General features: G+C 46.3%; 1 protein-coding gene across 3 annotated transcripts; it reads left to right on the forward strand.

Moving 5' to 3' along the window:
* The first annotated feature begins 2,780 nt into the window (after positions 1 to 2,780).
* LOC109737351 (uncharacterized) lies at positions 2,781 to 5,920 on the forward strand. 3 transcript variants are annotated; one of them, XM_040404631.3, is made up of 12 exons: positions 2,781 to 2,954; positions 3,076 to 3,486; positions 3,666 to 3,845; positions 4,133 to 4,234; positions 4,315 to 4,350; positions 4,442 to 4,537; positions 4,626 to 4,718; positions 4,839 to 4,955; positions 5,088 to 5,120; positions 5,199 to 5,249; positions 5,362 to 5,440; positions 5,529 to 5,920. In XM_040404631.3, the coding sequence occupies exons 2-12, from the start codon at positions 3,169 to 3,171 to the stop codon at positions 5,534 to 5,536; spliced, it is 1,113 nt and encodes a 370-aa protein (XP_040260565.1). In that variant the 5' UTR covers positions 2,781 to 2,954; positions 3,076 to 3,168; the 3' UTR covers positions 5,537 to 5,920. The 3 variants fall into 3 exon arrangements, with proteins under 3 accessions (XP_040260565.1, XP_073367116.1, XP_040260566.1); XM_073511015.1 differs by having other exon boundaries at positions 2,830 to 2,954; positions 4,442 to 4,519; XM_040404632.3 differs by having other exon boundaries at positions 2,839 to 3,486; positions 5,532 to 5,647.
* The last annotated feature ends 10,008 nt before the right edge of the window (positions 5,921 to 15,928 follow it).

Consider the following 15,928-nt stretch of genomic DNA (forward strand, 5'->3'; position numbering starts at 1 on the left):
ATTGTCTATAGTGGTAGACACTAAATGCCTATTAGTGGCGGGCAAGGTGCTTGCCACTAGTAATGTATCTACCAGTGGCGGACGTCTTAGGTCACCGACCACTAGTATATAGCTTACCAGTGGCATGGCGGTGCAAACAACCGCCACTGTTGTAGTAATTAACCATTGGTGAGTGAGCCTCCCAACACACAATAGGTAAGCTCGCACAGAGAAAAAATAGTACCGCCATGACAATGTTTTTTCTTGTTGTGGCAGCATTTTGCATATGCTACTGTGGCAACATTTGCACATGATCATCACATTGCATTGCAATTATAAAATTTGATGTATCAACATTCAAACGTGCACCATATATCGAAATTCCAATACATGCATGACATTACATCGCCTCCTTGAGACGCATCGCCTGATCTCTGTCCTCTGCATATCGGTACACCCACTCCTTGTCCGTCGCAAAGACCCCTTCACACAAATATCGCAAGCCCATCTGTCATTATTAGCGCATGACAAAAATTGATATATCACACACATGCACATCCATATACATGCATACACCACATTGCATTGATGACACAGTAATTAAGGGTATTACTCAAGCAAACAGAATATCACAAGAAAATACAGAAGTGCAGAGCATGCATGTGTCATTACATAATTAAGAGTTTGACACGTTTGAAAGGAGCCAGGCTGGCAACGAGAGACGTCAGCAATCGACGAGAACAAGTCAGCGATGAGCCCCCGCTGCTTGTCGTCGCATTCAAGCATCTCGTTTCTCCTTCGTCTCTACCGTGTTGCAGAACATCCGCCCGCCCTGACATCCTTGTTGATGATCTGCGCCATCACGTTCTGGAGGCACGCATACTCTGTCAAGAAGTTCTATTCCACACTCTCAAGTTGTTTGGACCACGTGGTCATGGATGCATGATCTCTCAAAAATGATCTTGCACGTACATAGTCATTCATGACATGACATAGTAGCCAGACCTGTTGGAGCTCGACTCACGTGGTTCTTGTGTGCAACAGAAGCTCCAGTGGATCTTGAACTTCATATGCGTTGTGCGGGCGGGGTTCCTCGAGAGTGATTATACCTGTAGAGAGAAGTATCAAGAACTTTCTTCAGTGCGGTCCAGTCCTTGTTAGGGTCTCTCTTCAAATAAAAAAATAAGCCCGCCCATGCCCCAACAACAGTGAGATTAAGACCCTGTATTCGTCGATGCACAAAGAATTGAACAAAGTAATATGCATGAAATCAACCCATGAAGTCTGGTATATATGCAAGCATAAAGGAGTGAAGGACGTACATGGCATAGTAGGGCAAGAGTAAGGTGTCCTTGTTCAAATTCTCAAGCATGCATGCCATAGGTAGTCCACCATGATCTTTTGACCAGCGTGTAGATTCCATGTTGTCCACGTGCATGCGATACGGATCAAGGAAGGTGAGATATGATTTTGGAGTTTGGCCTATGAGGTTTGATAAAGCGTTCATAGCCTCATGAAGGACGGGTAGATCCTAAAGTAGTGGAAATATTGTTGTGGACCTCCTCAAAGGGCAGATATATTTTATCCGCAGGGGGTAATGTTCGACAAATTGAAGACCCTCTTTCACCTTGGTCATGTAACAATCGACATATTTTTCAATTGCCCAACTTAGCATGTCTCAGTCTCATGTAGAAGCCTCACCTTCATCGAGAGGTCCTTCGACCGAGACTCCGGTACAGTTCACTAGGCAGATATTGAGAGTATATATGCCCACTATCAACTAATATGCGCATACTATGAACCACCCGTTCTTTTGGTGCCTTTTTGGCGACCGGTTTGGCCTTTCACTTTCTATGCTTTCTGTCGCCCTTGCCAGACGCCGAGTCTTCAGCTAGACCCTGATCATCCCTTGCTGGCGGCGTATTGGCGGGGTGATGCTCACCCGCTGTGACATATTATCTTGAAATATTTCCGCAGTCTCAGCAAGGTAGGCCAGGGGTGAAGGCCCACAAAGGTGGGATCATCGTCATTAGCAGATGATGGAGGCCTGAAACACCTCTATGTCAGTCTGCGGCCACTTCAGCAGGTAGCTCTTGAGCAATTGTCTTGTTGTGACGTCCTTCGAGTAGGTTTAAAAACCGAACCGAACCGAAGGTCTGATGAAAAAATTGTTGCCCGGTGTTTAAGGTGTGCCGATCTTTTAGTTAAAAAAGGCGAAATATTAAAAAAAATTGCATCAACAAGGCAAGGCATGTTAAAGGCCAATAACCAACTAGGCTAATAACAATTTGTGATTTATTAATGATTTACATATTACGTGCATTCATTTGATTAAGGCCAACTTTTTAAAAATACCTTAAGTATTTTTTTTCATCGCAAATGAACCGGCAGTCCAATCAGTAAAAGCCTGAACCGAAAGCCTCGTCGGTTTTGTTCCTTTTTAAACTATGCCATCCTTCAATGCCCGACATTAGTCCTGGCCATGGGCAGCCCGGCCAAATAGACCCGGCCCGAAAATACCCGACCCGACCCGACGCTGCACCCGTGCTTAGATTTTAAGCCTAAAGGCCGGGCCTGGCTCGGGCCTGCCTTTTTTCACGATTAAGTGAAGGGGCCAGACCCGCGGCCCGAGGCCCAGCGGGCTATATCACTTTCGGGCCAGGCTTGGGCCCAAAACCAGGCCCGACGGCCGGGCTGGGCTCGGGCCTAGGTTTTCTGCGTCAGGCTTTGGTAGGCCCGGCCCGGCAGATGGCCAGGTATACCCGGCGCCGCGATCCTGATGAGGGGGAGGAGTCAGGAGCACGCCCGTGACCTGCTCCTCAGACAGAGAAGGGGAGGAGGGCACCACCGGCTTGACGTACACAAGCCGCTGGAGCCTCAGATGGGAGGATGCGGATCTGGACCGCCGCCACCGTCAGTAAGCAGAGAAGAGAGAGAAGGATGGGTCATGGGCGAGAGGAGTGATTCTTATTCAGGTTTGGAGAAGGATCGCTCCCCAAACTTTTATCCTAGTCGGATCTCTCCCCAAACTTGTACCCGCCCGGCTGTCCGTCTTCATCTCCACCTCCTCAATCCTCTTTTTATCCCTCTCCCCAGGCGCCTTGGATCCACGAGCGAGCAATCCACGAATTTTCGCTGCTCAGATTACCTTCCCGTCGGAGGCCGCCGCTGGCTGATCGACGCGTCCGGATGGACAAATTAACTCCTCCTGCCAGCCGCGGCAACAGCAGTTCACAAGAAAGCACGTTGACACCAGAGAAGACGGTAAACATCCCAATCCCAGCGACAGAAGAGAAGAAGGTTCTAACTGACCACAAACAAGAACAGGGACTAGAGGAATTACAAAACCTCCTTGATCTGGACCAAGAGGCCATCATGACGAAGTGCAGATTACTCATTGAAAAGTTGAACACTGCTAGTGTACTAGTATTTCCTTCTACGTGTGATGAAAAGCAGCAGCTTGAGGTCTACCAGCGGCTTTCCCGCTACTACATCCAAGCCCTTGAGGTATCTGTTCTTTTTGTGAACGTTACTTTGAGCGTCAAAACATTTAATCTGGAAATGAAACAACTTAGCTTTACAGTTTTCATGATATATTACCTGGTTGGTTTGGCCTGTGTATCTGAGTAGTCTGATTTCTCTGCATTTGTGTTTGTACTCATTTACTTTCTGCTTTTCTACTGCAGTTATCTTCTTTTAGAGAGAAACTGGAGGATGCACAAAGGAACAAGCAGTTGGACGCTCTGTATGTTTATGAAAATATTTTCCTTCAGCGCGTCAAACAGGATCCTGAATGGTATTTCCATCCTGAACAATGCAAGCTTGCTGGTTTGGACGACTACCAGCGGCTAGTGCTTCGTGATGATGTAGGTTAACAATTGACTCCTCCATGGCGATTATTTTAACTTCCATAGACTTGATCAAATTTGTTTCTACAACCACAGTTATTCTGCATTCTGTTTAAACTACTCCTGAGGTTCGGGATGGATTTTATTTTTGTTTGGTTGGACCATGATTATACTCCTTATTTAGGGAACTTGTTAATAACTTATTTTGGGTAGTCATGATTAACTCAGCAAGTGCATAATTTTTCTTTATGTGCTCTAGTACTAGCAGCTTAATGTTCTACAATTAACATTTCCTTTTTGTGCAGCCAATGTACGGAGATTGGGATGAGTACCGCCTGACTTACCATACCTACCAGGGAGATCTAGAATATGTCAAGTTCCGTGAGGAGATATCAGCGAAAATTAAGGTAGGCATGATGCAGTAAAGTGTAAACCATTGTATTGGTTCCGCTAATTTGATCTGATAGCGTTATTTCCCATGCGACAGTGGATTGAAGATGAAGCAGCACTCTTTGGGGATCAGGTACCTCTTAAAGCTTCTTGCATTCTATCTAACTACACTTGTGTTATAATGTCACACATGAGCATGATAACAATTTAATTTTGTTGTGTAGCGGATGAGAAACGAGCTAGTGGCTCTCTTTCAATCATTGAAGATTGCGCTGCAGTTTCGTGATATTCCTGGACGTTCAGTTATGTCTGGCTTCAGAGTAATGCGCTTGCCTCGCCTATTAATTTGGCGGGTGCAATACTGAAATATGTGGTGGTGGTATTTGACATTTCTGTTTTCAATTTCAGGAGCATATAAATAACCTTCGGTTTGACTTCAAAGACAGGAAGGACTTGGTTGGTCTCTATCTTGAGTTATGGAAACGGGTTGCTAAGAATAAGGTTGTATTCTCATGCCTAAATCTTCATCACAACCAAGAAAACTTGTGGTGCTCTTGTTCTCTCTGTGCTAGCTTTGTATGCTTGTTGACTTTGATATTCACTTGCCTTGACATTGCTAAGGTGAATTTCGGTGAGGCTTTGAGGCAATTGTATAAAGAGGACATTTTCCCCTCCCGCAGGGCTTTGATCAAATTTGCGCTGGATAGCTGTCCAGACACAAGTTTGGTAAAATATAACGTAGGTTCTTCTACATCGCATATAATGTTCATTTGGCTTCATCAACTAACTAATTAATTAATCCGCAGATGCTTCCATATTTCCATTTAATCATCTTGTTTCACTAATTTTTCTGTTTGTTTCACTTTGCAGTATGATACCTACGTGGATGGCATTGATGAGAAGGTAAGCTTGGTTTGTGTGGATCCATGCCTGGTTGGAATCTTTTACATCGATGTGACTAACACTGTTGCTTATCTGTAGCTTCCGGAAGACGAAGCTCATCCCTTGATCATGGAGGCCGTTAAGAAAATGGTTAGTTGATCTTGCTAGTTTTGTAGTTAGGAGATGTTTTTTTCAATCTGAATCTGATCCGTCTCCAATTGGCTTTCTTTTGCTGAAGTGGAAGTCTGATTTTTGTTTTTAGTTTAAGAAACGGAAGAACTATTTGGATTACACCAGAAAGAAGTTGGAAATCGCAGCGCGCATTGGGTTGATTCCCACAAGTACGAACAAACTTGACTCATGTCCATGTAATATGATAGAATGCTGTTTCTGAATATATATTTTTTTGTCGTGTAATTTTGCTTGCAGCAGCCTAGAGGTCACTACCCAACGCGGGGACGAAAACCATGGTGAAGCAAACGCGGCAAGAGTAGCCGAGGGAAGCGATGCCATGAGCGAAGAGTGGTTGTTGGTCTCCGGTGCTGATTCCACCCGTGCTCTGTCCCATGAGTTGCAAAGAGTGAGCTGAGGGAAGCTATGCCATGAGCACAGAACGATTGGTCTCCGGTGTTGTTTCTACCCTCTGCCCTTTCCCATGAGCTGCTGGCTCTTTTATGATACCATCGTCCCTATCCTATGTGCTCATTCATCCAGGGCACACTTTATAGCTTAGTTTTTTTAAGCGTAGAACTTATTGGCGATGACAGTAACAGGAGTGAATTGCAAAAAACCATCACATTTGAGGCATCGTTTGCGGAAAACTATCAGGTCACTAATCTTTTGTAAAAATCACCACGGATTCGGTAAACATTTTGCAAATAGCACTGATCAGGTGATTTGGCTCATTTAATCACTTTCTGACAAGTGGGACCAGATTGTAAGGAGCTGACTTGACATAACATTTACACACAAACCCTTAGTTCTAAAAAGAAAAAGCAACCAACCCCTCCCTCCGTTCTCTGCCTGCAGGACGCCTCCATGGCCGCTCCGCCCACTCAGCCGGCGGCATGTTGCCTCACCGGCGAGCCACCGCGCCGCCACCTTTCATCTCCACCACCACGCCGCGCTCGCCGCCTGCTGTAGACCAAGCTGCACATCCCCTTCTTCCCCCGTCTCCTGCTCTCTGCAGCATCCATGCCCCCAGACGCGATGTGCCGACGCTTCTGCAGTGAGCCGGTCGCCGTGGTCGTTTCCGTCAACTACCGTCGCGCGCCCGGGCACCGGTACCCCGCCGTGGAACTCGTCCTCGAGGAACCCCGCAGCACGATCGTGACCCAGTGCGCGCTGGAGGTGTACCGCTTATCCCGCGCGCAATTGTGCGATCTGCAGCTCGACGACGGCGGCGAACTTGTGAAGCGTCGCCATCGGGAGGCTCACCGGCGCTTGTCCATCCAGCCCTAGCCTCTGGCCGCCGCGGTAGCCTGCTCTGCCCTGCTCGCCGGCGACGAGGCAATAGAACAGGAAGCTGCACTGCCACCCGTCTCAGCCGGAGCGGCTTGGGTTTGACCGGGAGACGATGCTCCGACAAGCAGCGCGAGCCGAGATTGCGGCCGACCAGGAGCTTCAACAAGTGCGCATGAGTGTGCACACACGTGCGTGGTTCAAATCAATAGAAAGTACTTAGAAGAGAACATGGGAAGAATTGATATGCTCTGGAGCTCGCCCGCTCGCGGCCAGATGCAGTCACAGCTCATCCTGCACGACTTCCTTGGCGTCTTTCTCATCGCCGGCATCCCCAGCGTGGCCGACACGCTCGAGGATCCCTACCGCATCCACAGCGCGGCGGACATCCTTGGCCTTGCTGCGCGCCGCATGGACCGCACGCACGCCCGCGTCATCGGGCGGGAGCGGCGGGTAAGGAGAAAGAGGGCCGCGACGCTGTGGCTCGCCGGCGGGGTAGAGGACGCACGGGGTGGTGCCGGAGTGGCGCGGGAGTTGGGCAGCTCGGGGCCTCTCCCGATCCAGACGGGATCGAGGCAGGGGGGAGGAGGGTCTGATTGCTTTTTCTTTTTACAATTCAGGGGTGTGTCTGTCAAAACTTTGTCAAGTCAGCTTCTTACAATCTGGTCCCACTTGTCAGAAAGTGATCAAATGAGCCAAATCACCTGATCAGTGCTATTTGCAAAATGTTTACCGAATCTGCGGTGATTTTTGCAAAAGATTAGTGACCTGATGGTTTTTCGCAAACGATGCCCCAAATGTGGTGGTTTCTTGCAATTCACTCCAGTAACAGAGCTATTTAGACTTTTGCATGCGCCACTGAAAGAAAAAAGAAACTAATCTTCTTTGAAGGTAGGACCTAGAAAACTAATCATCTTTGAAGGTAGAACCTAGATGATCGGCTACATGCGCTCACTTCCTAATATACTAACGGGATTGCTCCGCCGGTTGCCAAAATGCGGTTTTGTTCGCGTTTTACTTGGCCTGCGGATATACGAAATGGTCTTAGTAAATCATGAATAAGATCATTTATTCTGACCTCAACAAGGGAAGCACCAGCCTTATTCACTACCAACGAATTTCTAACATATTGACTATTTGTGTGATAAACTTAACTTGTTATTTTCGTGAGAAATAAAATTGACAAGTCGAAGTGGGAAATTATTATTTTTCCTTCAAGAGATCATTAGGAAAGAGTGTTAATTTCTTCAGACCGAAACAAAATACTTTTGCTTGCTCTGAAATCTTTTTTCCATTGGGCATAAACCCAAATTTTCCTTTTGACTCCTTAGATTTTTTGTCACAGCGCCCTCTCTAAATACTTCCTCCATTTTTGTATACAAGGCCACAAACCTATGAGGGTGCTTGGATACGTTTTAGTCCCATGACTAAAAGTAGCGGGACTAAAACTTGCTAGCCTCATCCATGCTTGGATCCAAATATTAAAGAGACTAAAATCAAGTTAATGAGCATTTATTATCCTCCAAACCCTCCAATTCAGAACTCGCCTGTGTTTAAGGAGAGGAGTTAAATGAGGGAAGGGAGGACTAATCCATATTTTAGTACGGGTACCCCTGACTAAAAAAATTTAGTCTCAAGACTAGTTTTAGCCCCTCTTTAGTCAGGGCTGTTTGGAACTTTAGCCTCTTAAAGAGACTATTTTTAGTCAGACTAAAATAAGTCCCTTGGATCCAAGCACCCTCTATATTACAGGTACCAAGGCAAAAGTTAATGCATGCTTAAGCCAATGTTGAAAGCCAACTTGTCTCCTTGTTCAACGTGTTAATTAATGTGTATTTTTCTTTTCTACCCATAGCAAGCCAATGCTTTCACTCCTTTTTGGTTGATTAATGAGGCGCATTCAAGCCAACCTCCTCACACCTGCATGCATGCAAGGGATAATTAATGTCCTCCTTTGCTAAAATGAGGCAAACACAATTAATCTCGTCTCGATTAGTGTTACTGGCCTTGTTGTTGGAAATATGCCCTAGAGGCAATAATAAATGGTTATTATTATATTTCTTTGTTCATGGTAATTGTCTATTGTTCATGCTATAATTGTATTGTGCGGAAATCGTAATACATGTGTGAATACATAGACCACAACGTGTCCCTAGTAAGCCTCTAGTTGACTAGCTCGTTGATCAACAGATAGTCATGGTTTCCTGACTATGGACATTGGATGTCATTGATAACGGGATCACATCATTAGGAGAATGATGTGATGGACAAGACCCAATCCTAAGCATAGCATAAAAGATCGTGTAGTTTCGTTTGCTAGAGCTTTTTCAATGTCAAGTATCTTTTCCTTAGACCATGAGATCGTGCAACTCCCGGATACCGTAGGAGTGCTTTGGGTGTGCCAAACGTCACAACGTAACTGGGTGACTATAAAGGTGCACTACGGGTATCTCCGAAAGTGTCTGTTGGGTTGGCACGGATCGAGACTGGGATTTGTCACTCCGTGTGACGGAGAGGTATCTCTGGGCCCACTCGGTAATGCATCATCATAATGAGCTCTATGTGACTAAGGTGTTAGTCACGGGATCATGCATTGCGGTACGAGTAAAGAGACTTGCCGGTAACGAGATTGAACAAGGTATTGGGATACCGACGATCGAATCTCGGGCAAGTAACATACCGATTGACAAAGGGAATTGCATACGGGATTGATTGAATCCTCGACATCGTGGTTCATCCGATGAGATCATCGTGGAACATGTGGGAGCCAACATGGGTATCCAGATCCCGCTGTTGGTTATTGACCGGAGAGGCGTCTCGGTCATGTCTGCATGTCTCCCGAACCCGTAGGGTCTACACACTTAAGGTTCGGTGACGCTAGGGTTGTAGAGATATGAGTATGCGGAAACCCGAAAGTTGTTCGGAGTCTCGGATGAGATCCCGGACGTCACGAGAGGTTCCGGAATGGTCCGGAGGTGAAGAATTATATATAGGAAGTCAAGTTTCGGCCACCGGAAAAGTTTCGGGGGTTACCGGTATTGTACCGGGACCACCTGAAGGGTCCCGCAGGTCCACCGGGTGGGGCCACCTATCCCGGAGGGCCCCGTGGGCTGAAGTGGGAAGGGAACCAGCCCCTAGTGGGCTGGGCGCCCCCCCATGGGCCTCCCCCCTGCGCCTAGGGTTGGAAACCCTAGGGTGGGGGAGCGCCCCACTTGCCTTGGGGGGCAAACCACCCCCTTTGGCCGCCGCCCCCCCAGATGGATCTTGGCCGGCGGCCCCCCCTCCCAGGGGGCCTATATAAAGGGGGGAGGGAGGGCAGCAACATTACAGCCTTGGGCGCCTCCCTCCTCCCCTGCTACACCTCTCCCTCTCGCAGACGCTCGGCGAAGCCCTGCCGAGATCCCGCTACATCCACCACCACGCCGTCGTGCTGCTGGATCTCCATCAACCTCTCCTCCCCCCCCTTGCTGGATCAAGAAGGAGGAGACGTTGCTGCACCGTACGTGTGTTGAACGTGGAGGTGCCGTCCATTCGGCGCTCGGTCATCGGTGATTTGAATCACGGCGAGTACGACTCCGTCATCCATGTTCATTGGAACGCTTCCGCTCGCGATCTACAAGGGTATGTAGATGCACTCCTTTCCCCTCGTTGCTAGTATACTCCATAGATGCATCTTGGTGAGCGTAGGAAAATTTTAAAATTATGCTACGATTGCCAACAGTGGCATAATGAGCCCGGCCTATGCGTAGTTACTATGCACGAGTAGAACACAAAGTAGTTGTGGGCATTGATGTTGCCAATTCTTCTTGCCGCTACTAGTCGTATCTTGTTTCGGCGGTATTGTAGGATGAAGCGGTCCGGACCGACCTTACATGTACGCTTACGTGAGACAGGTTCCACCGACTGACATGCACTAGTTGCATAAGGTGGCTAGCGGGTGTCTGTCTCTCCTACTTTAGTCGGAACGGATTCGATGAAAAGGGTCCTTATGAAGGGTAAATAGAAATTGGCAAATCACGTTGTGGTCATACGTAGGTAAGAAACGTTCTTGCTAGAAACCTATACAAGCCACGTAAAAACTTGCAACAACAATTAGAGGACGTCTAACTTGTTTTTGCAGCATGTGCTATGTGATGTGATATGGCCAGAAGATGTGATGAATGATATATGTGATGTATGAGATTGATCATATTCTTGTAATAGGAATCACGACTTGCATGTCGATGAGTATGACAACCGGCAGGAGCCATAGGAGTTGTCTTTATTATTTTGTATGACCTGCGTGTCATTGAATAACGCCATGTAAATTACTTTACTTTGTTGCTAACCGCGTTAGCCATAGAAGTAGAAGTAATCATTGGCGTGACGACTTCATGAAGACACAATGATGGAGATCATGATGATGGAGATCATGGTGTCATGCCGGTGACGAAGATGATCATGGTGCCCCGAAGATGGAGATCAAAGGAGCATGATGATATTGGCCATATCATGTCACTATTTGATTGCATGTGATGTTTATCATGTTTTTGCATCTTATTTGCTTAGAACGACGGTAGTAAGTAAGATGATCCCTTATGATAATTTCAAGAAAGTGTTCACCCTAACTGTGCACCGTTGCGAAGGTTCGTTGTTTCGAAGCACCACGTGATGATCGGGTGTGATAGATTCTAACGTTCGAATACAACGGGTGTTGACGAGCCTAGCATGTACAGACATGGCCTCGGAACACACGCAATACACTTAGGTTGACTTGACGAGCCTAGCATGTACAGACATGGCCTCGGAACACAGAGGACCGAAAGGTCGAGCATGAGTCGTATAGAAGATACGATCAACATGGAGATGTTCACCGATCTTGACTAGTCCGTCTCACGTGATGATCGGACACGGCCTAGTTAACTCGGATCATGTTTCACTTAGATGACTAGAGGGATGTCTATCTGAGTGGGAGTTCATTGAGTAATTTGATTAGATGAACTTAATTATCATGAACTTAGTCTAAAATCTTTACACTATGTCTTGTAGATCAAATGGCCAACGTTGTCCTCAATTTCAACGTGTTCCTAGAGAAAACCAAGCTGAAAGATGATGGCAGCAACTATACGGACTGGGTCCGGAACCTGAGGATCATCCTCATAGTAGCCAAGAAAGATTATGTCTTAGAAGCACCGCTAGGTGAAGCACCAATCCCAGAGAACCAAGACGTTATGAACGCTTGGCAATCACGTGCTGATGATTACTCCCTCGTTCAGTGCGGCATGCTTTACAGCTTAGAACCGGGTCTCCAAAAGCGTTTTGAGAAACATGGAGCATATGAGATGTTCGAGGAGCTGAAAATGGTTTTCCAAGCTCATGCCCGGGTCGAGAGATATGATGTCTCCGACAAGTTCTTCAGCTGTAAAATGGAGGAGAATAGTTTTGTTAGTGAGCACATACTCAGAATGTCTGGGTTGCACAACCGCTTGACTCAGCTGGGAGTTAATCTCCCGGATGACGCGGTCATTGACAGAATCCTCCAGTCGCTTCCACCAAGCTACAAGAGCTTTGTGATGAACTTCAATATGCAGGGGATGGAAAAGACCATTCCTGAGGTATATTCAATGCTGAAATCAGCGGAGGTGGAGATCAGAAAAGAACATCAAGTGTTGATGGTGAATAAAACCACTAACTTCAAGAAGGGCAAGGGTAAGAAGAACTTCAAGAAGGACGGCAAGGGAGTTGCCGCCCCGGTAAGACAGTTACCGGGAAGAAGTCGAAGAATGGACCCAAGCCTGAAACTGAGTGCTTTTATTGCAAGGGAAGTGGTCACTGGAAGCGGAACTGCCCCAAATACTTAGCGGACAAGAAGGCCGGCAACACCAAAGGTATATGTGATATACATGTAATTGATGTGTACCTTACCAATACTCGTAATAGCTCCTGGGTATTTGATACCGGTGCGGTTGCTCATATTTGTAACTCAAAACAGGAACTACGGAATAAACGGAGACTGGCGAAGGATGAGGTCACGATGCGCGTCGGGAATGGTTCCAAGGTCTATGTGATCGCCGTCGGCACGCTACCTCTGCATCTACCTACGGGATTAGTTTTAAACCTCAATAATTGTTATTTAGTGCCAGCTTTGAGCATGAACATTGTATCTGGATCTCGTTTAATTCGAGATGGCTACTTATTTAAATCCGAGAATAATGGTTGTTCTATTTATTTGAGAGATATGTTTTATGGTCATGCCCCGCTGGTCAATGGTTTATTCTTGATGAATCTCGAACGTGATGTTACACATGTTCATAGTGTGAATACCAAAAGATGTAAAGTTGATAACGATAGTCCCACATACTTGTGGCACTGCCGCCTTGGTCACATTGGTGTCAAGCGCATGAAGAAGCTCCATACAGATGGACTTTTGGAGTCTCTTGATTACGAATCATTTGACACATGCGAACCATGCCTCATGGGTAAGATGACCAAGACTCCGTTCTCCGGAACAATGGAGCGAGCAACCAACTTATTGGAAATCATACATACCGATGTGTGCGGTCCAATGAGTGTTGAGGCTCGCGGAGGATATCGTTATGTTCTCACTCTCACTGATGACTTAAGTAGATATGGGTATGTCTACCTAATGAAACACAAGTCTGAAACCTTTGAAAAGTTCAAGGAATTTCAGAGTGAAGTTGAGAATCAACGTGACAGGAAAATAAAATTCTTACGATCAGATCGTGGTGGAGAATATTTAAGTCACGAATTTGGTACACACTTAAGGAAATGTGGAATAGTTTCACAACTCACGCCGCCTGGAACACCTCAGAGAAATGGTGTGTCCGAACGTCGTAATCGCACTCTATTGGATATGGTGCGATCTATGATGTCTCTTACCGATTTACCGCTCTCATTTTGGGGCTATGCTTTAGAGACTGCCGCATTCACTTTAAATAGGGCTCCGTCGAAATCCGTTGAGACGACACCGTATGAATTATGGTTTGGGAAGAAACCTAAGTTGTCGTTTCTAAAAGTTTGGGGATGCGATGCTTATGTCAAGAAACTTCAACCTGAAAAGCTCGAACCCAAGTTGGAGAAATGCGTCTTCATAGGATACCCTAAGGAAACTATTGGGTATACCTTCTACCTCAGATCCGAAGGCAAGATCTTCGTTGCCAAGAACGGGTCCTTTCTGGAGAAGGAGTTTCTCTCGAAAGAATTGAGTGGGAGGAAAGTGGAACTTGATGAGGTGATAGTCACCCCTTCCGAACCGGAAAGTAGCGGAGCGCGGGAAGATGTTCCTGTGGTGCCTACACCGACTGGGGAGGAAGTTAATGATGATGATCATGAAGCTTCGGATCAAGTTACTACTGAACTTCGTAGGTCCACAAGGACACGTTCCGCACCAGAGTGGTACGGCAACCCTGTCCTAGAAATCATGTTGTTAGACAACGGTGAACCTTCGAACTATGAAGAAGCGATGGCGGGCCCGGATTCCGACAAATGGCTAGAAGCCATGAAATCCGAGATAGGATCCATGTATGAAAATGAAGTATGGACTTTGACTGACTTTCCCGATGATCGGCGAGCCATAGAAAACAAATGGATCTTTAAGAAGAAGACAGACGCGGATGGTAATGTGACCATCTATAAGGCTCGACTTGTCGCTAAGGGTTATCGACAAGTTCAAGGGGTTGACTACGATGAGACTTTCTCACCCGTAGCGAAGCTGAAGTCCGTCCGAATCATGTTAGCAATTGCCGCATACTATGATTATGAGATATGGCAGATGGACGTCAAAATGGCATTCCTTAACGGCTTCCTTAAGGAAGAGTTGTATATGATGCAGCCGGAAGGTTTTGTCGATCCTAAGAATGCTAACAAAGTATGCAAGCTCCAGCGCTCAATCTATGGGCTGGTGCAAGCATCTCGGATTTACACAGACTTATGGAGAAGCCTGTGTTTACAAGAAAGTGAGTGGGAGCTCTGTAGCATTTCTCATATTATATGTGGATGACATACTATTGATGGGAAATGATATAGAATTCTTGGAAAGTATAAAGGCCTATTTGAATAAGTGTTTTTCAATGAAGGACCTTGGAGAAGCTGCTTATATATTAGGCATCAAGATCTATAGAGATAGATCAAGACGCCTCATTGGTCTTTCACAGAGTACATACCTTGACAAGATATTGAAGAAGTTCAATATGGATCAGTCCAAGAAGGGGTTCTTGCCTGTATTGCAAGGTGTGCAGTTGAGCATGGCTCAATGCCCGACCACAGCAGAAGATAGAGAAAAGATGAGTGTCATCCCCTATGCCTCGGGCATAGGGTCTATTATGTATGCCATGCTGTGTACCAGACCTGATGTAAACCTTGCCGTGAGTTTGGTAGGAAGGTACCAAAGTAATCCCGGCATGGAACACTAGACAGCGGTCAAGAATATCCTGAAGTACCTGAAGAGGACTAAGGATATGTTTCTCGTTTATGGAGGTGACGAAGAGCTCGTCGTAAAGGGTTACGTCGACGCTAGCTTCGACATAGATCTGGATGACTCGAAGTCACAAACCGGATACGTGTATATTTTGAATGGAGGAGCAGTAAGCTGGTGCAGTTGCAAGCAAAGCGTCGTGGCGGGATCTACATGTGAAGCGGAGTACATGGCAGCCTCGGAGGCAGCGCAGGAAGTAGTCTGGATGAAGGAGTTCATTACCGACCTAGGGGTGATTCCCAATGCGTCGGGCCCGATGACTCTCTTCTGTGACAACACTGGAGCTATTGCCCTTGCGAAGGAGCCCAGGTTTCACAGGAAGACCAGGCATATCAAGCGTCGCTTCAACTCCATTCGTGAAAGTGTTCAAAATGGAGACATAGATATTTGTAAAGTACATACGGACCTGAATGTAGCAGATCCGTTGACTAAACCTCTCCCTAGAGCAAAACATGATCAACACCAGGACGCAATGGGTGTTCGATTCATCACAATGTAACTAGATTATTGACTCTAGTGCAAGTGGGAGACTGTTGGAAATATGCCCTAGAGGCAATAATAAATGGTTATTATTATATTTCTTTGTTCATGGTAATTGTCTATTATTCATGCTATAATTGTATTGTGCGGAAATCGTAATACATGTGTGAATACATAGACCACAACGTGTCCCTAGTAAGCCTCTAGTTGACTAGCTCGTTGATCAACAGATAGTCATGGTTTCCTGACTATGGACATTGGATGTCATTGATAACGGGATCACATCATTAGGAGAATGATATGATGGACAAGACCCAATCCTAAGCATAGCATAAAAGATCGTGTAGTTTCGTTTGCTAGAGCTTTTCCAATGTCAAGTATCTTTTCCTTAGACCATGAGATCGTGCAACTCCCG

This window comes from Aegilops tauschii, chromosome 3, assembly GCF_002575655.3.
Source record: "Aegilops tauschii subsp. strangulata cultivar AL8/78 chromosome 3, Aet v6.0, whole genome shotgun sequence".
Classification (NCBI taxonomy): Eukaryota; Viridiplantae; Streptophyta; class Magnoliopsida; order Poales; family Poaceae; genus Aegilops; species Aegilops tauschii.

Bases quoted from the DNA above. Each gene is read 5' to 3' on its own strand.
- LOC109737351 (XM_040404631.3), top strand. From the start codon at position 3,169: ATGGACAAATTAACTCCTCCTGCCAGCCGCGGCAACAGCAGTTCACAA. The intron at 3,487-3,665 runs GTATCTGTTCTT...TTTCTACTGCAG, and splicing joins ACTACATCCAAGCCCTTGAG to TTATCTTCTTTTAGAGAGAA. The intron at 4,351-4,441 runs GTACCTCTTAAA...TTTGTTGTGTAG, and splicing joins CAGCACTCTTTGGGGATCAG to CGGATGAGAAACGAGCTAGT.